This window comes from Brachionichthys hirsutus, chromosome 3 (assembly GCF_040956055.1).
Source record: "Brachionichthys hirsutus isolate HB-005 chromosome 3, CSIRO-AGI_Bhir_v1, whole genome shotgun sequence".
Classification (NCBI taxonomy): Eukaryota; Metazoa; Chordata; class Actinopteri; order Lophiiformes; family Brachionichthyidae; genus Brachionichthys; species Brachionichthys hirsutus.
The window spans coordinates 2,277,199-2,301,275 of NC_090899.1; the positions used below are offsets into that span (position 1 = coordinate 2,277,199).

General features: G+C 44.9%; 3 protein-coding genes across 3 annotated transcripts; 2 read left to right on the top strand and 1 right to left on the bottom strand.

Moving 5' to 3' along the window:
* Positions 1–865: 865 nt before the first annotated feature.
* On the bottom strand, positions 866–9,088 carry bag6 (BCL2 associated athanogene 6). The gene is made up of 25 exons (XM_068754898.1): positions 8,973–9,088; positions 8,096–8,183; positions 7,898–8,015; positions 7,601–7,815; positions 7,372–7,443; positions 7,157–7,279; positions 6,859–7,058; positions 6,642–6,774; positions 6,145–6,345; positions 5,872–6,070; positions 5,657–5,707; positions 5,209–5,570; positions 5,048–5,108; positions 4,625–4,947; positions 4,247–4,514; positions 3,992–4,161; positions 3,783–3,836; positions 3,504–3,612; positions 3,255–3,379; positions 2,961–3,095; positions 2,698–2,754; positions 2,380–2,604; positions 1,994–2,101; positions 1,762–1,908; positions 866–1,604 (listed from the first exon to the last, which is right to left on the bottom strand). Exons 2-25 carry the CDS (start codon positions 8,174–8,176, stop codon positions 1,509–1,511), a joined length of 3,633 nt encoding a protein of 1,210 aa, XP_068610999.1. The 5' UTR covers positions 8,177–8,183; positions 8,973–9,088; the 3' UTR covers positions 866–1,508.
* Positions 9,089–9,179: 91 nt separating this feature from the next.
* Positions 9,180–10,542, top strand: glrx3 (glutaredoxin 3). The gene has a single exon (XM_068760389.1). It carries the CDS (start codon positions 9,182–9,184, stop codon positions 10,166–10,168), a length of 987 nt encoding a protein of 328 aa, XP_068616490.1. The 5' UTR covers positions 9,180–9,181; the 3' UTR covers positions 10,169–10,542.
* Positions 10,543–14,177: 3,635 nt separating this feature from the next.
* Positions 14,178–17,982, top strand: lta (lymphotoxin alpha (TNF superfamily, member 1)). The gene is made up of 3 exons (XM_068757451.1): positions 14,178–14,188; positions 15,412–15,535; positions 17,200–17,982. Exons 2-3 carry the CDS (start codon positions 15,413–15,415, stop codon positions 17,524–17,526), a joined length of 450 nt encoding a protein of 149 aa, XP_068613552.1. The 5' UTR covers positions 14,178–14,188; position 15,412; the 3' UTR covers positions 17,527–17,982.
* Positions 17,983–24,077: the final 6,095 nt, after the last annotated feature.

The window sequence follows — 24,077 nt, forward strand, 5'->3', positions numbered from 1 at the left end:
GTCTCTACCCTACCCAACCTATAAAACCTCAAAATTAGAATGTACAGCCAGAAAAACATGGGCGGGTCACCCAGGTAAGTGTGGGTCTTTGGCTCCGCCCACCCGACCGCACACATCTCCAGCGCGTGCGTGATCATCCAAGTAAATCCACTTCATTTGCACATTTTAGGAACTCGAGTTCGAAGTAAGGTTTGTCATTTACTGTGAGGAGCGTTTCTACAGCACAGACTACTTAGAGGTCAAAGGTCATTCTTGCCATGAATTAGAGACTTAAAATCCGATCGTTTTTAAGTGAGGAAGCTGCTTACACTTGCATATCCGAACTTTATTTGATGAATGACAGTAAGAAAAGATATTTTCGATTGTGTCTGCAAATTTGTCCGTTGCACGTTTGAAAAAGTCTGTCTATATCACGACTTCTGGTCCTCGCAGCAGACATGTAACCCGACTCTTTCCTGTTGCTGTGCAACAGGCGTGATCATGTACGACCTCACGCCTCAAGGCTCTGTAAAGTCTACTGAGGCGGCGGGTAAAGGTCACAGCACGAGGTTGTTTTAACATATCGCTGTGTCCTTCGATTCCCCCCCAAAAATATAACATTTAAATATGAAAGTATTTCCGGCACAATTGGAATTTATCAGAATGTAAAAACTGTCATTCTGGGAAAATTTCAAACAGAATTTTAACAAAATGTAGGTCCGACTATGTAAAATTTGAGGAGGAAATATTCCGTTTGCTAGGATTCATACCAACAGCAGAGTAAAGGCCATTTCATACATCACTGTAGCCATTTGAAACATCAGAGGCTTCGCAGCTCCGAGACTTTCACTGACAAATGGATGCTTCTTGTTTTTAGAGTCCAGCGAATTATTGCAAATATGTTTAATTTTTTTCTTTTTTCTTAAACACAAAAACTCATTAGGATGCATTAAATAGAAACACTAATTTGTCATTGCTCTCTGGTGGACAAATTATGCAAAAGCAATGCTGTTTCTAAATGACACATTCCTATTTCTTGCATTAACACATGGATACTAACATCTGTGACAAGCTCATAGCCTAAAAGAACAGTTATCCTGTTTCAAGATGTATCAAGCTTACTGTACATTCATGTAAAAAAACAAAATCAAATGGTATGTTCATCACATGAAAGTCTGCTTTTTTGTGCTCGAGTATTTGAGAGGATCCACGGCGCCAAAACACACGAGGATAAGACGGACAGAGACAACCCGACGAGACACGACTTACTCAAACTTGACCCGGATAAAATGCTTTTCTTCTCACAAAGAACTTTCTCTCGGCAAGGATGGACAAAAACTGACACAAAGAAATAAATAGGCACTGGGAGGGAGGGGGGGGGGGTCGTTATATTAGCATCAGGCAATTAGTCAAAACGGCTGGAACTAGGCAGACAGACGGTTTCGGGGGGGGGGTGAAGCGGTGTGGAGATCAGAGAGCGAATAAAGAGGAGTCAAGCGTCTTGCAGGCTTCACGTCAAGCAAACACGACTATGAGTCTGATGAGAAGGCTCTGTGTGCATTGGGAAACTGCTGAGGGTTGAAATCGGGGTCTTCCCGCACTCGTTTCTTGAGGTCTGCTTTAACCTGAGTGAGAAAAGGACACGTCAAGCCATCTCTTTGGAAACAGAGAAATTAAGAATCATTCCTCACTGTTTTCTGACAATCTTATGTCATTTAACTGGCAGGGCAACCAGGCACGGAAACACAAAACTAGAGCCCAAACTGCGTTCGTTTCGGTTACCTGTTCAGCATAAGTTTCCTTCATGTCCTGGGTCTCCAGGTCGTCTTGTAGCTGCTCACCGGACGTGATGGGCCTCGCTCCTGCAGCCCTGGCTGCTTGACTCACTGCGTCAGAGAGGGAGAGGAGGCTTCCACCGCCCAGTCCTGTCTGAAGACGCACACAAAGCACCGTGAAGAAGGCGAGGACGGCCGGCCTCAGGCGCAAGAAGTCGGGGCGCCAGACGTCCAATTACCTTCCTCCGTTTCGCTGGCATGCCGTGTAAATATGCGTCGGACAGCGGCGGCTGGGCCTTCATCTTTCTCTGCGTGATCATGTCACATCTTATGATGGGCACCCACTCCTACGCCAAAAGCAACATGAAAGGTGACGTGATGCAGGAAGCATCGTTCAGAGGGGTTCACGGTCGAATGTGTTGAATCTCAAAAGCAAGGAGGACATTTACGGCAAAAGATTTTGTGCTTAAAATGCACTCAACAAGGACTCGTTGATGATGGCTCATAACACGGATATTGTAAATGTGAAGCAGGGCTTCAAAGTAGCATCTGCAGCTGTGATAAGCTTTCCCTGGACAAACAAATAAAATAAAAAGGTGGATCTGGAATCTCTGGGAACTCTTACAGGTGGAACAGCCGCTGCCCAGGTCTCTGACTCTCGTCCAGACTCCTCACTCCCTCCCTCAGCTCCTGCCGCCGCCATGTCGCCACCTAATGGTGCAGCTCCTCCAGAAGCACCCAGGTCCCCAGGCAACGTCCTCGCCTCCCGCGACGGCGCCCTGGTGTCGTGTGACACGGACATTGCCTCCTCTGCTGCGGTGGCTGCGGCCGGCGAGAGGGTGTCACCGTTCTTCGGAAGTGGAGAACTCAAAGGGTAAAGCCGTACTTCCAATGTCAAGCCCAGTTAACCTGATGAGGACGCGGAGGTCACGTGGTGGCTTACCGTTGCACTTTGGGCTCCTTCGGGCTCTTGTGTGCCGGCCGCAGAAGACTGATCTCCCTGCGAAGCAACCATCTATTATTTATTAGACATTAGTAACAGGATATAAGGCCCCCCATCGCAGAGGGACGGCTTTCTCTGCATGAGGCGTTCTGTTCTATGGGAAACCTAGAATTATAGAAAATAGCTGGAAGAACATTTGAAAGAAGTAAAGAAGTTTGGAATTCCTAACATGCCAACGGCTTCGTCGTGTGAGAGTTCCTCACCTGCGCATGAACGATGTAGCTTTGGATCTGCTCCTGTGTGATGGGGATGTGCTCCAGAATCACCTGCAGCCTCATCGTCATCATGCTGGTCATCCAGTTGACCAGACTGGGGCTGATGTCGCTGGACATCCTCCGCTGGAACGACGAGAAAGTAAAAGCTTTAATTTTACATGACAAAAAAAAAAAAAAACTTCCTTCTGGGTTTTGCAATTTTTGGAACCTTTAAAACATTAGCTTGGTATAAATTCCCCTTTATTCAAACAGGGGAGGCAGGCCAGCTGACTGTATACTGACTATCCGGTGGTTGATGACCGCGGTGAGGGCTCTCTGGTCTCCTCTCAAGCAGTGCAGGTTCAGCGCGAGACACTGAAACAGTGCCTGGTTACACATTTGTAGCAGCTGAGGCCCAAACGAGTCATCTGAACGCATAGAAAACACAACAGCACACAACATAAGTCGAGGTACAGTGGATTTAAAATGGCCACACATTAACCCCATCACCACCGAGACCATCTGATTCAAACTGGCCGTCTTTGAACGCACCGGTGCAACGCAGGATGTGTATGGCGATGTGTTGCAGCTGCTGCCTGAAGAAGGTCATGTTGGTCTGGGTGACATCGACGCCGTCCAACACCGCGACTGAAGACTCTCTCTGTTGGTGGGGAATTGTTTTCTACCATAAACACTCAAATTCTCATCTTCCTAATATCATTTATACTTCCGTTTCATGAACCCCCGACAGGCGTGGATGAAAGACCCGCTTTTAATATTTTAGCACTATTTAAAATGCGCCTACGTTCCGTAAGAACAGCAACAACTTACGAAGCTCTCCGTGATATATTCCCCCAGTTCATCGACAAGACTGTCAGCCGCAGCCTGAAGATAAAAACAGACGACACGAGTTAAGACCCAACAAACAACAACAACAGAGCATGAAGAAAGAGGAAGAGAACAGTTTGCGGTCCGTCACTGGAAAAGAATAAAAAAAGATCCCACCAAACACGGCTTGTTGAATAAATAAATATAATTACAGCAATGGTCTCATCGGTGGGCTCTCTTCCATCGAGGTAGTTCTGGGTGAAGAACTGGGACAGCTGGGGCTGGATCCGGCCCAGTGGCTGGTGCTGCCCGTGCAGCAGCATGACCAGGTCTGACATGGTGAACGTCTGACACACCAACATCAACAACTCCCCAAAGAACCCTGGGAACAGCGAAGAAAACCAAAGTCTGAGATGGACGGTCCTCTGGTGCCCCCCCCCCCCTCCCCCGTGGCACTGGTTCCTTACCAGTGGGATCCTCAGGGCTGATGAAGATGTTCGGAGCCTGGGACAGCCGCTGCATGAACTGGGCGATGCTTTCGGTGTCGTTCTGCGCTTGGCCCAGAGAACCCATCATGGTGCTGAGGACGCCGCGGACGATGCCCGTGAACAGCTCTGGGTTGATCGCCTCAGCGGCCCCGGGGGGGTTGGGAGCGGGAGTGGGGGCGGACCCTGCCGCGGGAGCACGGGTGGTACCAGAGGGCGGAGGGGGTGGGGAGAAGATGGGTTGGGAGGCCTAGAAATAAAAGGACAAAGCGATTTCATAGAAGAGACTCTCGAAGGGCATCTCCACACCACATACGAAGCACGTCCCAAAAAACATGTCAGATTTCATGCATGACTGACCGGCGGATCGAAGTCACCCACTGCATGGATGAAAGTCGGGACCCCAGACGTAGAGACAGTGATGAGGGGGGCCCCTGCAGAGCCTGCTGCGTCCCCATTAGCCATGAACAGGAGGGACCCCAGCAGCTGGTTGATGTCTGACGGCACCTCCTGGGGCGGCGGCGGCTGACTGGCGTTGGTCTCCGGTTGGCTCGCCGGGCTTGTCGCCGGCGGGGGCGTTGGACCCGAGGTGGAGAAGGAAAAGGAGGATGAGGTCGAGGAAGAAAAGGTGTGAGAGGAGGCCGACGAAGTGGTGGCGGAAGAGGATGTGACCGTTTGACCAGCTGTAAAAGAAAAAAAAAAAAACATTGAATTATTACACTAACAATTAGAACATTTTGGATATACAAAGTTATTCCTATTAGATAGGATAGAAAAGCGTACGCGTTTGTGCAGGTTGTAGAATTTGCCCGACCAACCCACTGATCATCTGGTTCAGAGCTGCCTGCCAAGCAAGAACCTCGCATTAGTTTTTACAAACTGAAAATCACCAGCCTAAAAAATACAAATAAAATCAGGCCACGGGTCAGAGACGTCATTCTCACCTGTCCCTGCTGCAGCGTCGGCACGGCAGCCCTCACATTGATGGTGGTTCCCCGAGTGCCAAAAGGCGGAGGGGGCATGTTGGGGGAGAACGGGGGTCGGCTGAACAGAACCCTGGCCTGCGGCTGCGGGCCGGTGCTTGGGGGAGGCGGGGGCGCTGTCGGGGTGGTGGTGGGAGTGTTAGGACCAGTGGTGGTGGTTGAGGAGTTGGCTGTGGAGCTGTAGCCCGGGGGGGTGGGGGTGGGCTGGGGTGGGACTGGTTGGCCGGCGGCGGTGGTGACGGTGGCCGCACTAGTAGCTACAGCAGCGGCGTACTGGCTGATCTGCTGCATGAGATTCCGCATGTAATCAGGGGGAAGAACACCTATAGGGGCAAATGGGGGGTGTTGCATGAATAAACCTGGCTACATTAAATATAATGCACCGACTGTCCTGTAGACGGGCCTTCACCTGGCTGACCAGGCATTGGTGGTCCAGCGGCTGCAGGGTTTCCACCTGTGCCTGCAGAAAAACGACACGGAACAAACACTGGGATGGATCTCAAGCGTTCCACGTGCAAATCAGGCGAGTTTCCCGTTTCATCTCCCGAGCACTCCAGCCCAGCGACACGAGACACAAACAGCTTCGATTAAGCATTCAACCAGTGGCGGGTCGGGGCAACGCACCGTCCGCGTTCATCTGCATCATGACCACCGGAACAGCCTGGTGGCTGATCCTGATGACCCGGGGGCCGGCCTGCCCCTGTCTAGACTGCTGATTGGACGGGGAGGTCTGTCCCTGACCTGGCTGCTCCGGTTGGCCGGCCGGCTGGCTCGGGGCAGCTTGTCCCTCCATGCCGTTAGTCACTGTGGCACCCAGGTTCATCTGTCGGGGAAGATGCCGACGGTCACTCTTAAGGCGATCGCATGTTTAACTCAACCGTTCCTCAGTTCGCTTACTTGCACCGGGATGTGGTGGTGCATCGTTCCAGGCAGAGTGACCGGGGTGGAATAGTGAGAAAAGGGCCGGACCACGTGCAAGTGGCGAGGGACAGGACTCATGAGGTTTATTCGCAGGTCACTGAGGGCCACAAGTGCATTGCCGAGGAAACGGAGACACTCCCACGTCAGGACGAGAGTACGCTGGTCTTCGTCTCTTTCCTGTTGCCAAAACAGAAACTCAGGCTCAGCAAATATGTCACGGCTACGAGCATTAAAGGAAAAAAAAATACCGTTTTGTAAACATAATGATAAAACAGAAACTCTGCATCCAAGGACAAGCATTCCCAAAGCTGGAAAAAAGAAGTCTACCTGATATCTAATCTCTCGTTGCTTTATAAATTTGACAGCCAAGCTCTCGAGAGTAACGAGAGCTTTGGCTGAGATCGACGCATCCAAATATAAATCACGCATGTACCGAAATCACCCATTATTACTCTGACAGTTTGGAATCCTACTGCGTTATTGTTGTATTCGGCGGTGGTGGCCGTCTCCAGGATGGTGTGGGCTCTCTGAATGAAGGGCTGAAGTCGCTCCTCCACCCGCCGCAGTTCAGACAACATTTCCGCCAACTCGGCCGGACTGGGATGACTGGGGGAAACGGCCAAAGTGGGTTTGAGGTTTGCATTTCCTTTGTCAAGTGTGTGAAATATATAAATAACTCAAGCGTCTCACTTGGGTCCAGGTTGGAGTGTCGGTCCTTCGGATTGTGCTGAAGAGGCGCGCGGGGGTGGGGGAGTCGTTGGCGGTGGGGAAGTATCCATGGGCTGGGCGGAAGGAGAGGGAGTGGAGGTGGTGGACGACGATGAGGGCGGAGGGGGAGCAGCAGCGGCAGATGTCGTCTCTGTTTGGGAAGATGCGTCAGTTGGCTGACCCTGGAGAAAAAATAAAATAAAAAATACACACACGAGAGAATTGTCGTTACTGATAAGGAGTCTGGCTACAGAGATCATCTTAAAGCTGCTTCTGTTACCTCCATTCTGTGGATGACGTCGTTGATGTCCCTCAACAGATTCTCAGCCAGCACCAGCCTCAACCTCGGCTCACTCTGCACCGGTTGGTCCATATCGATGTGCACATTCACAGACCCGTTGCTCTAAAAAAAAAAAGAAAGAAAAAGGACTCGTCAGCGAATCGCAACAGGAATGTTACGTGGACTCGACGTCGTTAGCAGGCAGAGCGTCTCACCCCGGTGGAAGCGGTGACTCTGGCATTCCGGGCATTGTCCCCCATGCCGGACATCATCTGCTGAATTGACATCTAAATGAGAAGAAGGCAGCACAAAAATGATGCAATACAAACATGCATCACGCTAGAACTCAAATCCGGCCTTCATTTGTTCCACACACGATTCCTCCTCGTCGAAATAGCAAACGTTTAGTCAGAGAGGCGTAAACAAGTCACAACGTGAACCCGCCTGTATCTGCTGGGGGTCCATGATGTTAACGGGGAGGTTGAAGGTGCCGAGCATGACGTAGCTGTTAGCATTGCGATCATGCGGAGGCACTTGCGATGCCCCCTGCGAGGACGAGGAGGGCCCACTCTCAGCTGAAGCGCCGCCCGAGCCTGAGGCGGGCTGGGACGGTGGAGGCGGGGCCCGCTCCACGAGGTGGATCACCTTGCCACCCACGTCTGTGACGACACAGTCATCGTGTCACATGCATGCAGGTAAATTACACACACTGGACCTTTAATTAACCCCTCGATTACTCACTGTAGTCTGCCAGAGTCCTCTCATCCTGTAAGACTCTACCTTGGTAGATCAGCCTTTGTTTGTCCACAGGGATGCCGACAGATGGTGCAATATGCTCCTTGAAGTCTTTCACCGTCAACTACAGAAAAGGAAATTACAAACATCACTGGAAGACGAGCACCAGCACCTGATTTTGCAGGATGAATCGATGGATTTTACCTGAGAACCAACCGTGTACGTTCTGCTTTGGGAATCTAAGGTTTTCACTGTCACCTCAATGTCTGCGCTTTGATCCTCCATGGTAATCCTGTCGCAAACACAATGTGTTCCAGCAATTATAGCCCCACAGTATTTCCCCCGTAAACAATGTTAAAATGTTTTCCTTCATCAACCAACAAGCAGTTTGTCTTTTGCCTAATGAGTTGATCCTAAGAAAATTAGTGTTTAAATCTGATTGAAAATGTCCAAATATTAATTCTAATAATTCTCCCACATCATTACAAATAAGACTTCTTTGAATTTTGAATTTATACTCGGACAAAAAACAGGAATATGGTTAGATGAGAAACGTCACAGTTAGCCCTACTTTAAGATAAATCTGACTAATTGGAACTGTGCCACTAAAAATACAGATAAACACAATAGAGCATTTGTACAACAATGTAATAGATTAAAATCACTTAAGCAGTCTTGGTAAAAACAAAAGGGAACCACAAAGAGAAGTTTAGCCAGCCAGGCTCACCCGCTGAGGAACAGTCACCACCATAATGGCACAGTTGCGAGGTTAGCTCAACAACAGCTAAGAAGCTTAGCGCTACCTAAAATACGTTAGCTACATCGTGAGCGGCTAGCTAACAACCACGGGCCTTTAAAAAGGTTTAACAATGTTTCAGAGATCGAAACGATGACACGCAGCACTAATAGCAAAGCGGGATAAAGTAAGAAAGCTAACGCGAGTTAGCATTGTCTTCCCAGTACGGATTAGCCGAAACTCGGAACAATCACACCAAAGCTACCTAGCTAATGCTAACGCGCTACACAATTAGCTTTTTTTCTCCCAAGAAGACCGCATTGCGTTATTTGACTTAACAATTACCTTAAAGTAGCACGATCCTTTCAACGTATCCAGTGTAAATCAGAGCAGCTGTTTGCTATTATCAGACAACATGAAAATAATTTCCGCGTAGAAGCTTAAAGCGCTCAGACTTTGCTAGAAAAGGCGTCAGGCTGCCCGGATGTGACGTCAGAGCGACAACGGAACTACTTGCGCGATAAAAAAAAAAAAAAAAAGAAAGAAAAAGAAAAATGGCGGATCTCGTGGAGATTACGAGTGAACAGCAGCTCGAAGATCTTTTTGTCAAAACTGGGAAATGCCTGGTGGTAGTGCATTTCCACGCGTCGTGGGCTCCCCAGTGCGCTCAAATGAACGACGTGATGGCCGAACTGGCCAAGGAGCACCCGCACACCGCGTTCGTTAAGCTAGAAGCGGAAGCAGAAGCGGTCGCGGAGGTGTCGGAGAAGTACGGTATCGTCTCTGTCCCGACTTTCTTGTTTTTCAAGGGAGGACAGAAAGTCGACCGCCTGGACGGGGCTCGTGCTCCGGAGTTGGACAAGATGGTGCAGCGGTTGGAAGTCACGGGGAGTCCGGGCGGAAGTACCGAAAGCACCAAAACAACAGACCTGAACCAGCGGCTAAAGAAGCTGATCAACGCCGCGCCCTGCATGCTCTTCATGAAGGGCTCCTCACAGGAGCCCCGCTGCGGCTTCAGCCGGCAGCTAGTGGCCTTGCTGAAAGAGCACAACGTCCAGTTCAGCAGCTTCGACATCCTGTCCGACGAGGAGGTCCGGCAGGGCCTGAAGACCTACGCCAACTGGCCCACCTACCCTCAGGTGTACGTGAACGGGGAGCTGATCGGAGGACTGGACATCGTGAAGGAGATGGCCGAGTCCGGGGAGCTGGAGAACGCCTGCCCGAAGGCCGTCACCCTGGAGCACCGCCTGAAGGCCCTCATCAACCGCAGCCCGGTGTTGCTTTTCATGAAGGGCAACAAGGAGGAAGCGAGGTGCGGCTTCAGCAGGCAGACGCTGACTATTCTGAACGGCACCGGGGTGGATTACGACACGTTCGATATTCTGCAGGACGAAGAGGTGCGTCAGGGCCTCAAGACGTACTCTAACTGGCCGACCTACCCCCAGCTCTACGTGAACGGAGAGCTGATCGGCGGCGTGGACATCCTCAAGGAGCTGCAGGAGAGCGGGGGCCTAGTGTCCACGCTGAAGGGGGAGATCTAGGCGGGTGTTTGCCATGCTTATCATAGAGGGGGGGGGTCACATGGAGGCCCTGTTGCTGATGTAAACGGGACTCACAGTTGTTTCCTGATAGCCAAAGGATTGTATTTTCAGCTAAAGTTTTGCTCTTGTCAATTCTTAAGTACATAAAAACAAGAAATGGAAGTGAAATAGTCTCAATCTGGTTTGATCTCTATGATCGTCTTCACGACTGGGAGCTTTTGGAACCGATTGCTTTAGTTCATAAATCTGGTGTCTCTTTAAAACATGTCGACACTTTACATGAAAGACACTGATGTCAAGGGTCATTCTGGTTTAAATACTGCAACCTGTGTGTGTGTGTGTGTCTTACTTTGTGCTGAACACAATTAAACAATTTGAAAAATATGAACATGCTTTTGACACTGCTGTCATTTCCCTTATAACATTTGTCATATATATATAAGTTGTTATCCACTGCAAACACAAATCTTGGCTCTGGCATTAACTATAGTGGTACATGTAGTAGGAAATGCGCTCAATGAAAATACTTTAAAGGGTTAATGGCTCTCCGAAATAGTAAACAAAGAAAATGTCTTGGTCTGTTGATTGACGCCACCCTGTGGAAATAGTTGGGAACACATGCATATCCAGCTCTGTCTAATTTGACCTATTTCAAGCTTCGGCTCTAACTTCCATCCATTCTAGGAGATCGATGGATCATTTTACAAGAAGCTGAGCCTCCTTTGAGCCCGACAGACTCGGAGGACTCCCTCAGCAGATTCATGCTGTATAGTAAGCAATCAGTTCACCCTAAAAATACATCCAGACTGCATCAAAGTCCAGTAAATCGTGATTTAGATCACGACAGAGAAATAATCATCTGCTTGTAAAGGCCTGAAGGCCTTCAAAACACACATTGAACCTGTTTTTGTTTCATTCCAGCTCGCCAGAGTAACGCCAGCGGCGACGTGGTGAGAACTTTTCTGGAAAACGCAGCTTGTGGAAACATGGTGGAAAGTGTCACGCTGCCCCAAGACAGAGGTTGGCTTTTACTTTTGTTGTTAGGACTCTCAAAATGTCTCTCGCTGAAAATAACGCTTCTATCTGTGCTTGCAGAGTTTTGCACCTGAAGATGAACATGGACATAGGCCAGACTCCTTTTCTATAACTTCACATTTAGATGTCTTTGCTGATTGAAATGACAAAAGTCTTGGTTCTACGCCATTCCTTTCAGGATGTTGCCGGAGCGACGGATGTCTGGATGGCATGCAGCCTTTTCCCAGCAGGAAATTTAGCATTTCGTTTTAACAAATGAGAATGAGCACCGACATAATTCACAAAAGTGAAACCAACCACCATTTAGTTCTGTTTTCTTATTACGCCTGCCACTTTCAGTCCAAAAATCCAGAGCCAGAGCAGCTTGTGTTGAGAAAAGAACAAACGTCTTTGTGGGAGTGCATCCACCCACAAGCATCCAGCAGAAACCCTGGGGAATTCCCATGATGCAACTGAACAGAAATACCTGTAATATTAAACATCTTTGCTAACCCCCACCGTGGGGCCAGTTTTCACCCAGTGCTGGAAGCGATGGCTATCATGTTAGCATGACATTACCGAGAGCACGACCGATCTCAACCGTAAAGCGTCTCATCAGAAGAATGCACCATCACGCAGCAACGCGTCGATGCAAGTAGATGACAACAGAAAACACAAGTGACCTTTCACCTCACCAGGTTTTTTTTGGCTTTACCTTCATTGTTCTGCAGGGTTAACCGACTTCAGCGTGTCATGCGATCATTATTTGTAAGTCATGTTTGATTTACTGGGACAATTGCTTGAGTCAGGTCTTCAGTAAAAGGTTCCAGCAGCACACACAAAAATCACCAAACAGTCAGGAAAGCCCCATCAGAGACCAATCTCAATCACAAGAACAGCCTGTAACTATGGAAACTAGTAAATATAAACAACGTCAATTCCTAAATAGCAAAAGGTACAACATCAGTGTTTGGTTGTTACATGTAGAAAATGTTACTGGGAAAAAAAATTAGACTATGTCTAACTTGTAACCATGGCAACGACTAAAAAAAAAACTAAATAGCGAAAAGCAAATTAAATTGTTTAAGAGATACGCTCCAGAATCCAGACCAACTGCCAGAATGAGACTAAGGCCAACTTGTAACCATGGAAACACAAAACTGACAAGCATATCTAAATAGCAAAAGGCTTTTTTTTTTTTGATAAACACACACGGCCTCATTTTTCCTAACAATGAGCAAGAATTTCAGGAGGGATGTGTCCGTATTTACTTTCTTTGCAAGCCTTAACGATACAGAAAAAAAAAGAAACGTTCTGTCCTTGATTTCGTTTCATAAAGCCTGCACTTACACCAGTGACGTGTCCAAAAGCAGAAGCTGTGGGACCAGACAGAGGGACATCTTGTTCTCATTTGTCCAAACTGAACTTTGACATTCAAATAAAGAAGAACGTTTCTCCACAGCTGAGTGTTTGGGCACAGTTCTCCTTACTGCAGACCACACTGGTGTTATTATTGTTCACATCATCCAAGCTTCTGGTTTGCTTTGAGTGGGGACAGCACCCGATAGCCCACAGTCAGCCCACCCCTCTCTCAGGTTGTGTGTGTGTGTGACAAAGTTGGAGAAATAATTTCGATAAGCAGGAGAAGTTGGGTCGGCTGGTTGGGGATGTCCCATGGACGGTGAAACCAAACGCAGTAAACAAATGGAAAGTGCCCCTCTTTGTGTTTCTAACACTGCATCCTTCAGATTTTCCATCCTCATTTCTACATTTAGAAACGGCCCATTCCTCACAACATCATTTCAGTCACAAAATATTATCGAATCTTGTGCAAAAATGCTGCTGCTCACCTTTTAACCGGCACAAAGTCATGTGACCACATCATTCTTGTCTTCCTGTCCGCTTCAAGATGGATTTTTAAGATGTCAATGTTTGTCCACCATGCTCAGATGTCCCCAAATCTAATCTCTCGAATTTTCGCCTGCTGGTTAAAGACAATCAAAAATGGTGAATCTAGTCTTTAAAGTACATTTCTACCTCTTTTTTTTTTTTCAAAGTCAAAATCTGGGGAATGCTCAAGGATTTTATGAAAATGGAAATAAATATTTAGGAATAGTCGTTATCCATCATGACTCAACTCTTAACCGAAAGTAAACTAATGCTTAGAATGTTGGATCTCTCTCAAACAGCCGAACTGTCAAACTTTTTAAACCCAACCGCATCAAACCAAGTCTAAAGACTTCCCATAACTACTAAATAAACAAATTAAATAAAAGAGCAGAGCAGTTACATTTAAGTTTTCCTTTGATTTAATCTAACTTTAACCCCAAAATGTGACTGAATAAGTACATTTTTAAGGCGTCTCGCCCCATATGTGCATAATGATTGTATAAACCGAGCCTTCATTCAAAAAGAGAAGCCTTTGAGGAGCGACAGAATGAGAATGAAGAAAAAAAAAGTCCCTGTCATATTTGTGTGAGAGTCGAGATGGAACAGTGACTTATAAACGTGGGACGTCTCCAACCACCTACAACAGATATTATTGTGTCTGTGGGAGGCCGAACCGCAGACCTAGTTCTTAGGGTGTCACTAAACTACGGCATGTTGCCTCATTATTCAACATGTTATAGTCATTCGCTAAATAGTCCGCTTTTAAGCCCATTTCGGAGGAGAGCGGGCGCGACATTTATTCCTGCACTAAAAGTCAAACTAAATGAAACTGCATCTGGGTTTGGTGATTCCATTCAGAGGTTCGCTCCTCTTCTTGTGTGGCGTTTGCCAGTTTCGTCCAAAGTACTGCACACTTTCCTATCCAGAAGCAGAGATCACAGCCTCCTTCCTCCTTTCTGTCAAACCACAGCTCTCTCTCTCCGCAGAGGCCACAAAAAAAAAAAAATCTAATCTCCAATACAAACCGATGTAAAAGGGAAAACCCTGTCAACCTGTCGTGCCTCTCAGAGGGGAGCGCCAGATGAGTTTGGACACTGAGAGTGCAACGCAGGCCGGGTGAGTCCAGATTCAATTCAGCTCCTCTCTCAAATATGTGCAGCAAAAATATGATTCGACATTTCGCCGTTTTACAGAGTCGGCTTTGAAGCATTTGTCTGTAGATGAATGTTGAGATGTGCAGACAGGGAAGACGTTTGATTTTAGTGATGGGCTTTTCAACTCAGGGTCTCGGCACAGTTCAAAGGACACAATTGCATTTGTGAGTCGGTTTGAAACAAAAAGCATGAATCGAACCCGAGCTCCAAAACAGCTGGAAAAAGTGGATTGATTAATTTGATTGAGAAATGATTGTTATTGGAAATGCCTAAAAGGACATCTAAGGAATCCCGTGACGTAGAAATCCGCATTATAAAAGAGAAAGTCTTCAAATGCTAATCTTTACAGGGTCGTTATTCCCTCCTCAGACTGTTACAGTCCATTTATGTTCTCATATTTCATCAAAGAAAGAGGAAAGTGACAAGGAGTGAAGTGAGTCTGTTTTACAGTGACTCATCCTCTCACCTTCTCTGTCATGTCGTGTCACCTGAAATGTGTTACGCCCCACATTTCATCGTACATCCAGCGTGAAATAAAGTAAGGCACAGAAAGGTCTGGAGTCTGAGACGCACTTCAGGGCCAGTGGCGTTTTAGGAATCACTAAAACACTTTCGGTCCGCCTCATGAAAAACAAACAAGCCAACCACAAACTAGACACACACACACACACACACACACACACGCCACTCTAGTGACCTGAAAAAACCCAGTGAGCTGAAAACCCAAAGATGTGGAGGAATGCTGGCCATGAGATGATTACATTTGAGAACTGCAGGAAAATATTGCAGCAATTCTGGTACAAATTAAGGAGAGCGACACGGGACGGGAAGCATTTAACATTTTCGAGGTCACCAAACTGAGTCACAATTAATGACAGAGGAAGAAAAGCAATTTTGCTGCACAAATTGGTTTTCATTTTTCTCTCTATACGACACAGTGAGTAATATTTCATCATTAGGCTTCGGCATAAATGACGGCGTGCGAAAGGTTTAGTGGGGGAATGAGTGCTAACAGCTCATTTTCACTTTGTGCACTGCATTTATATATTTAGCGCATTTGTTCAACACATTTTTGCAATCAAATAATGTATTTTCAGTCGTCAGGTGAAACTACAATATTCCACGTGGTGTAAAATGGGTTAGAGGAGAGGAATTCAAAATGTGAACACATCTACCTTTTGACAGGATGGAGTGTCAGTGCAGGTCATCTCAGAAGCATCTGCTGCTGCAGGTCTGGTGTGCTCTCCTCACCGTTGCCATGGTGACGATGGCTGCATATCTCTCCTCCATCAAGCCGAAGCCAGCTGAGGTCAGTGCGTCTACCACAGAGCAGTCAGAGATAAAGTAGAATTGAGATATTTTTGTGTGTTTAATGTGTAATCATGAAGCAGGTTTGGTGCACCCTCTTTGATCATCCATATAAATCCTTAAAAAAAGTCATGGATTTATCGACAAAATGTGAATTAATTAAAAGTGACTATATTCTCATGAAGGTGATGATTTGTTGTCCATATATTTAAGGATGAAACCTCGACAGTGAAGCCGGACATCAGTCCAGCAGGTACATTGACGAGACGTCATATTTCATTTATTGAACACATCAGGGGCTCCTGAGGATTCTTATAAAGATAAATGAGCCTGAATTTTTTCTTTAAAATTGCAGTTAAGACTGTTGCGGCTCCCTTAAAGTCAATCGGTGAGTTGATTTTTTTTACAATAAGTATGAAGAAATGATAAGAAAATGAAATAAGGTGATGATAATCATTATAAAGTGACCAACCTCCTCCTAACGTTTTGCTTTACAGGATCATCTCTCTCATATATCCAGTTGATGAAGTGTAAGTATCAGGATTATTTTTCATCACTTCTTAACTTTCATGTATTTTTCTGATTATGGGTCCATAAAGAAATTCTGATAAAATGTGCATTTGTAGAGTTTTAGATCGCTGTAAAGAGCGCAATTCATGCTTTCTCTTAATGACGAGCTCCAGGGCATATATAAAGTGTCACATGATAAGATCCTCTGTGATGTCGGTAAGTTTAAAAGCCTCAATTCTCCATTTTGCATTTCCAAGACGTGCGGTTTATTTATACGAATGTGTAAAGCTGTCAACATGAAATGCTCCGACCTTCTGAGACAACGTCGCGCTTTTATAACTTAAAAACGTATAATAAATAAAAATAAACTTGTTCAGAAGTTTCATCTGAACGAAAGGCAGCGCGACTTGACTCGAGCTGAACTCTCTGAACTCTCTTACTGTCTGTCGTGTTGCTGCTGCCGTGCTTGACGCCTACAGACGTTGCAGGCAACTAGAGCAGACATGATTCTGGGAGCTGCTGAGACTCATTCTGAGACACGTAGGAAGCCTCGAACTGAAGACAGGCCAGACTGAAGCACCAATAATGAAGTAACACCATAAGAGTCTGGGTTTTTCTTTTTAACTGGGAAGTCCAGACTTACTAAATATACCTAACTGGGTCTAACTGGGCATAACTGGGTCTAACTAAAAAAAATCAGTGCATGCTTGGAATACTGTGAATCTTGTCTGCTTAGCCCACCAATAGCACTCCCTTTGCATCATGGGAAACAGAGGCAGGAAGCAACAGCATTCCCCTCAGACCTTGCAAATTTGGTTTCTCCTTTGTTTCCATCTTTCTTCTCTCTGGATGAGCATCATAAAAAAAAAAAAAACGGAATCCACTTCTAAATGGACTCGGTGGGTTTTGGGACGCCTCGATCAGGTGCAGCTGGCGTAGATGTCCCGGATCTCGGCAGTGGCAGTGGGGCCTTCTTCCCAAACCTTACAGTGTTGCCACCATGACCTTAAGGTTTATCGCCATAAGCTCTTCAGACCAAGCCAATGTCGTTTATTTCTCAGAGGACAGCGTCAACTTGTCATTTTCAATTATCCAGCACAGAAATAAAGTTTGCACAAATCTCCCCCCACAGCTCCACGCCACCCAATCTGGCAGGACTCAAACAGCTGCGACTCCTGCGTCCTCGTCCTGCGCGACGACTCCATCCACTGCACCGCGAAAGGCCTCTACTTCCTCTACGCCCAGGTCACCTTCAACAAGTACCCGAAGACGAGGCGCGACATGTCTGTGATAATAATACAAAATGCTCAGTTTGGAAAAAGTGAGCGGACTTTGGTTGAGGGCAGCTACCCCAAAACGATGGGGGGGTCTGTTTGGGTGGCCAATGTTGTGAACCTCTCACAAGGAGACAGCATCAGCATAAATATCACAGGCGACTTTCTATCAGACAACACCTACTGGGGCGCCTTTCAGCTTCAGTAATGCTCCAGGGTTCGTTAGTTAAAAACGAACTATATTTAACTTCCAAAGAGTAACTGGAACTCCACTGATGTTCCACTTTTACTAATCTTCTTGACCAAAACAGAACATTAAATTACTAAAAGCACCTTCACGCAGGGTAGGGAAGGATTTAACGACAGAATTCACTCAACTTTGGACAAAGATATCTCCGTGAAATGATGAAAATCATTTAAGTTTGCCAGCTCCTCCCGATTGATGACATCGTCTAGTTTTTATTATATTAAAACAGCTTGAAATAGCAGCGTTTTAATGTTAAATATGACCATGTGAGGCATGGATATATTTGTTTTCACTGCTACGTCCTTCTGTCATTCATGAAATGGAATATTATATTGAGGTGGCTTGATTTCCAGGAAGGGAGTGAAATGAAAGAGAAATAATAAAAAAATAATAATTATTATAATTATAAAATAAATAAATAAACATTGATTCGTTAGTGGCTTTTTTTTATTTGTACTGCAAACAACCTGCTGACCACAAGGTGGCGCCACTATCCTCCCAATAAAATGTGACAAGCTTCTGCGGCTCAAACTCACCTTTATTTTCTCAACACGTGATTCAAATCTCAAAATGTCAACTCAAACATCCCACCGGTATCAGGCAAATCTCACAGGTGCTGTTAAAACCCCTGCCAGGATCAATCTCACCTGGGCGCGCCTCATGTCGTCCATCCGTCCATCCGTCCATCCATCCATCCATCCATCCATCCATCTTCAACTGCTTATCCGGGTCCGGGTCCATCACTAACACATTTAATGACGTGTTTAGAATGTTGCCACGCTAATGATTGCCAAATAGGCAAGTAGTCAAAGTTCACCTAGGGCTAATGTGGAAGGCTTTAGCTTTGCAAATATTTGAGGAACATTTGGACCCACTGAGCTCCCGTAGGGTGAAAAGTCAAGGTGGAAGGTGGAAACCAATTTAAATGATAAGGCATTTTACTGCAAGCAGCCAGTCCGTGGGATCATCCTCTGGGAACAATGACTGCAGTTACATCCCTCTACAGCGTGTTTTTGTTGTGGCCGCCAGACTTTCCCCTCAGTGCGTCATGGAGATGTCTTTTTTTTTTTTTTTTACACAGATTAACGAGCGTTGTAATAATCCTAAAGAGGAGTTACACATTCCTGCCACCAGGTGGCGCAACAAAACAAACGCGAGCACACAGGAAGGTATTATTATAGGAATAATTAAACACTGAGTTTCAGCTCTGCAAATCATCACAATGATTCATGACTCGTAGTGACTCCTACTAAAACCTACTTTATATACAGGATATATTGTTTTATACTTCACACTTCCTACTTCATGTAAACCGTCATCATCATCACCATCATCATCTTCATCATCTGCAACAACACATTGTACATTTGTATTACATCAAAATGGGGACATTTGCGTCAGTTCCTCTGCGTTGTGTGTCTCACATGTCAACCACATGATTTTTCTACTTCCTGCATTACCAACCAAAGCTTTTTGATTTTTGCTCTGGATCTATTTGTTTGTTTATTTAATTATTGTTGTCATTATTTGATTTTCTGTTTTGTTGAATTTTAGATATTTTCCATTGTAAGACAGTGTTTCAGTGTCAGAGCCCAGGAGCAGCTGACAGCTGGCGTTCTGGGAATACATTTTGGTTTTTTTGAGAATCACTTTGGCGATCAATCGAGGGAGAGCTATGGATTGAATTTTGTTCACTTTGGCCTTTGAAAAAGCAAATATCAACAAACTCTGTCACTGCTCCGCTACGACAAAGGTCAAACTGCGCCGTTCCGAAGTTCAGTAAGGCCGAGAATTACATGGGAGAAATAATAATAATGAAATAGAGGAATTGATGACATCAACATTAGAGAAGTGAACCTTGGACTGAAATGCAAAATTAAAATCTCCAGCAACTGGGAAAATCTGAAAACAATCCTTCCTTCCAGTCTCTGCCTCCAAGTTCTGCTAAAACATTCCATCTATACACGCACCTTGTACAAAGTGGGAAGTCGATCAAAGCTGCTAATTTCCCTTTTTAGGATTATTAATCTAATCCATTCATCCATCTTCTTCTTGGTGTGAGGCGATAGCGCTAACCACTACGCCACCGTGCCGCCTCTAAGACAATCTAATTAAAAGGCCAAGAGTAGATGAGAAACCGAGACACAGACTGCAAGCTCTGCAACTCCTGCAAAGGTAAAGGAAGCCGGCGCTGCTGCGGCTGGATTGATTTCGTGTTTGCATGCTTCTCTTTTTCACAATGACTGTAAATAAAGACTGAACTTTAAAATGCAAGCCGGGTAACCGTTATAGAATTTCTAGATGATCTACACTCATGTTTCCGTTCCTTTAACCACTGCTCTTATTTCTAGTGTGAATGTTGATTTTGCTTTCAGCTCGGTTTTTTTTATTATTTTTTTTAACAGCCAGGGAGAGTTCATTCATTCTCTGTGAATGATTATACTATGTAGGGTAGGGGTGGCAGGGGGAGGAGCCTATCCCAGCCCCCCCGAGCAAGTTGCTCACATAGATCACACTCACATTCATGCCTAAGGCCAATTTAGAGTCACCGTTTCAGCCATGTCACATGTTTCTGGTGGTGGGAAGCTGGAAGGAACCCACGCAGACAAAGGGAGAACATGCAAACTCCCACTCACCCCCTCCCCCGCCAATACCCAGTCACGAACGATCGTTCATATTGGTACGCGTGGGAGTAGATTCCCACGCGTACCAAAGTAGATTCATTTCTGTGAGGTATCCTGATCATTTCCTTTATGTAGGTGTGAGCTGAGATGGTGTGAATAGATTATGGGTGTGTGTGCGTTTTTTAAGCACTTTATATTGCGATAAATAAAGTTACGGTTACAAAGGAGGCTCTGATTTTGTTTTTGCTGAGATTTTATGCGTAGAGGTTTAGATTTTGAGGCGGATCCAGGTAGGCATGCAGAGCCACGCAGGTGAAACAAGATTAGCCCCTGGGCTAGCAGGTGAATAAAGCATTTTACATTATGCATCTAAAATGAATCGCTACGTGTCTGGAGTTGGTGGGGAGTTCATCACGGCTCAAATTAGAATGACAGTTTAGATTTTCCAGCAAATGAATCAGAAGTTTGTTTTAGATTGAGTGCTAGTGTTGCTCTGCAAATGTAGGCTGTGCAAACAGGAAGCTATTGGCTAACACCTCTTCAGCTATTTGTCAGCCTTGTGATCGGCTATCCAGGATGAACACCAGTTATCAACTGGGAAATCTGCTGCCCAATAGATTTGTCTCAATTTTGATGCATCAAAAAGGGCTCATAATTTAAAACATATGTAAAATTTGTACATAATTCCACCCAGGGAAATGTCTGTATCCTTATGACATTTTAATTAGGATACTTTTGGATCCCACGTCAGTGTAATTTCTCCCGTTGGAACTTCACAACACATCCAATGTGGAAGTTCAGCTTTATAGCAGCTAATTAGCCTCTAAGGACGGCGAGCACCGACCTCATCAGGCTGCATGCTCTGTTTGTTTTGAAGGCCTGCAATGCGTGAAATTCAATACACACACACATACACACACACACACACACAGCGAGAAAGTTATATACAGCAACTACAAAAGATTTCCTCCTCTAAATCCAATTGATTTTAATCTCCAAGGTTATAAATGAAAGATGATGTAATATCTTAATTTCAGATAAGCACCTGATGTAATCCAGTGAATAAACTCCTGAGAGATGGAGGAGGAGAAAGAGGAGGGAGAGCACCTCATCTGTGATTTGTTGGTGGCACTGTGGGGGGGTTTGTAGGCCACCAGACTATACAGTGTGGCGGCGGCGGAAGCCACCTTGCATTTGTGGTGAAACCTCCTTCTGGCCCGGTTTTGTTCCCTTACACATCAACAGCTACCTCTGAGCCCACACACCAAGACGAGGAGAGGGAATGATGAAACGAAAACCCTGCCATGTGGATTGTTTCTTAGTTTTTTTTTTTTTGCTTGCTCTTGTTTGCTTCCTTCCTCCACTTCCTCCCTTCCTTGGCCTCCCACCCTCCCATCCATTCTTCCCCTCCTGCCCTGAGGTAATCTTTGACTGCATTGTGTTTAAGCTCCACTGCCTGATGACCACACAATCCTGGGATTTCATGATGCAATCCACAAGCAAAAAAAAAAAAATAAAGAAAAAATCAGCAAAGAACAAAAGAGAGCTCTTTCAAAGTGCTCCAGCTATCTTGGGAGGGGAGTTACACGAGGGATATATGTCACCATTCCGGAGGATTGATAATGATTCAGTTGCAGAAGGAACGGAAAAGGGCACTCAGATATGAAGGCTCAAACTGAGGAGGTTCAGTTTCTGCTTCCATGAAAAGAGCCATTTGTCTGTTGGAGGAATCCAGTGGGAGTTTGTCAGTTATATATTACCGATGACCTCTGACTGAGGTTGCTTTTTTTTTCTTTTCATCTGCTTGAAAGGTCTCACAGTTTGTGTGCATCAGTATAAAAAATTTGAGGATGTGAATGATGGCGGAGTATAGTTTTACATTTTAAAGGTCACTTAGGAAGATTTATATCTTGCTATCTAAGGTATTGAAAATAACATCCTGTGTTTCGTTCATATTTCACTTTTAATGATTATCGTGAGTTAATTAATGGTGAAGACGAGGCACTGCTGTGAAATAGGACGCATTCGCCACCTGTCCGGCGGAATGCCCCACCTACAGTGAGGTAATGGTACGATCCATCATGTTGCCTCATGCGTGGCGTTCAGGAAAAATATCCTTAATCCTCAAGTTTGTGCCTTCTTAGCTGTAGCAATTTATTGGATAGTTAATTTAATAGGATCTTTCTCTAAAAAAAAAAAAGTGTTGAAGAATCTTCACAAAAATCTTTCAGTAATGACAGAAACCTTCTGGAAAAGGTTACATCATATTATCTTTTGATTTATCCTAATCCTGATAACATCTCTCTCCAGGTCAGGGTGATCCATTCTCCCATTTCATTCTTCATGGAACATTTCCACCACACATTTATCTTTTCCTATGTCCATCCATTGTTTAAGACTGGAATGGTAAGAAATGTTAAGCTTTTCATGTGACCTAAAATTATGAGGACAACTGAGCGAGTTCTGTTTGTCATGGAGGTGTTCATTTCGGATTTCAGGGAGGGTGAAGGAGACGTTTAAAATTCACGTTTTAAATGTGTGTTGACTATTTTTCTTTACTTTTTATAGAGCACTCGTTTTTTTTTTTTTAATGGCTCTGTAAACCCTGTCATTGTCAGAGGAATGTGCGTACGGATGGCGGCCCGTACAAAGCTCTTCATTTAGACACGCTGAAAATGTGAGCAGGAGGAAGTTCAGAAAAAATAAAGAATATATATATATATATATATGTGTGTGTGTGTGTGTGCTGTAGTTTGTGGATGTGGGTGCAAATGATGATGGTGACGATGATATCCTGTTGCATCTTGCGGTTGGTTTTTGTTTACTTGTTGGAATAAAACAGTGAAACTTGAAGGTGCGATTTCAGCACACACACACACACACACACATACACACACATACACACACACACAAACAGAACTAAAGTCTTGAAACATTGCCAAAACACACAATCACATCTAATTAAAGATACACAAGTACACGATCTGTGTACTTTGAGCCATCAAACAGCTAACACAAGGTAAAGTGAATAAAAAAAAGGAAAAAGAAACCTTTAAATCAAAATACTGCCAACTGAAAAGAGAAAGAATCGGCATGCGTGGTCACAACATTTCAAATGTTCTACCTGAAAACACAAGTCAGAAAGTGAAACTGGGAAACTGTGGCAGAGACACTGGAAATAACGAGAAGTGTAACCAGTTTGTCAAGTGGTTTGTTGCATCATCGCCCGATTTAGATCAGAAAGTTTCTAAAGTTTGCTGTTTAGTCTTTTATTTCATATTCAAAGAGTAAAATAATTCGTATTAATCACCTTGTATTAATGTTTTCTCCAACGTCGCTTTGACTGTGAGTCATTTTTAAAAATTTCAACCTGCAGAAAACATTGATGACATAATCTTTTGCTTTAATATCTGTGAAACTCAATGATGCGAATGTGATTTCTAATTGTGGGTTTCCATGGTCACATTATGATGGATGAACTTGGACTACTGCGATCTGTGAATACTATCCCATTTAGTGCTGCTTTAGATAATAAAATACTTCTTCCATCATATCGTTTATCTTTTGTTTTACTCTTTTGAAAATCAGGTCTTACTTTCAATGACACTTGACACGGCTTAAATTAAAGGTTTTCAGATAGAACTATGTATTTAAATATATATTTATGTTCTTTATGTAAAAAATGAATACGTTTCGGTAATTTCTTTTCTAAACCTCAGCTGATACTGAAAAGAAAACACACTGTTATGTGTTTACATGAAAACACGTATTAGTGTTTTAACTCTCGCTTCCCTGTTGACTCCTCTCAGCACATAAAGAGATGAAACATGATAATATTGTAAAACAGAGTTTTGATTATATTTACAGCTTTACAGTGTGCTTGCATGA

Excerpts from the sequence above, each read along its gene's own strand:
- bag6 (XM_068754898.1), bottom strand. The coding sequence starts at position 8,176 with ATGGAGGATCAAAGCGCAGACATTGAGGTGACAGTGAAAACCTTAGAT. Across the intron at positions 5,109-5,208 it reads CGACGCTGCAGCAGGGACAG|GCAGCTCTGAACCAGATGAT; the intron begins GTGAGAATGACG and ends CTTGCTTGGCAG. Across the intron at positions 4,515-4,624 it reads TGGGTGACTTCGATCCGCCG|GCCTCCCAACCCATCTTCTC; the intron begins GTCAGTCATGCA and ends TTTTATTTCTAG.
- glrx3 (XM_068760389.1), top strand. The coding sequence starts at position 9,182 with ATGGCGGATCTCGTGGAGATTACGAGTGAACAGCAGCTCGAAGATCTT.
- lta (XM_068757451.1), top strand. The coding sequence starts at position 15,413 with ATGGAGTGTCAGTGCAGGTCATCTCAGAAGCATCTGCTGCTGCAGGTC. Across the intron at positions 15,536-17,199 it reads TCAAGCCGAAGCCAGCTGAG|GACTCAAACAGCTGCGACTC; the intron begins GTCAGTGCGTCT and ends CCAATCTGGCAG.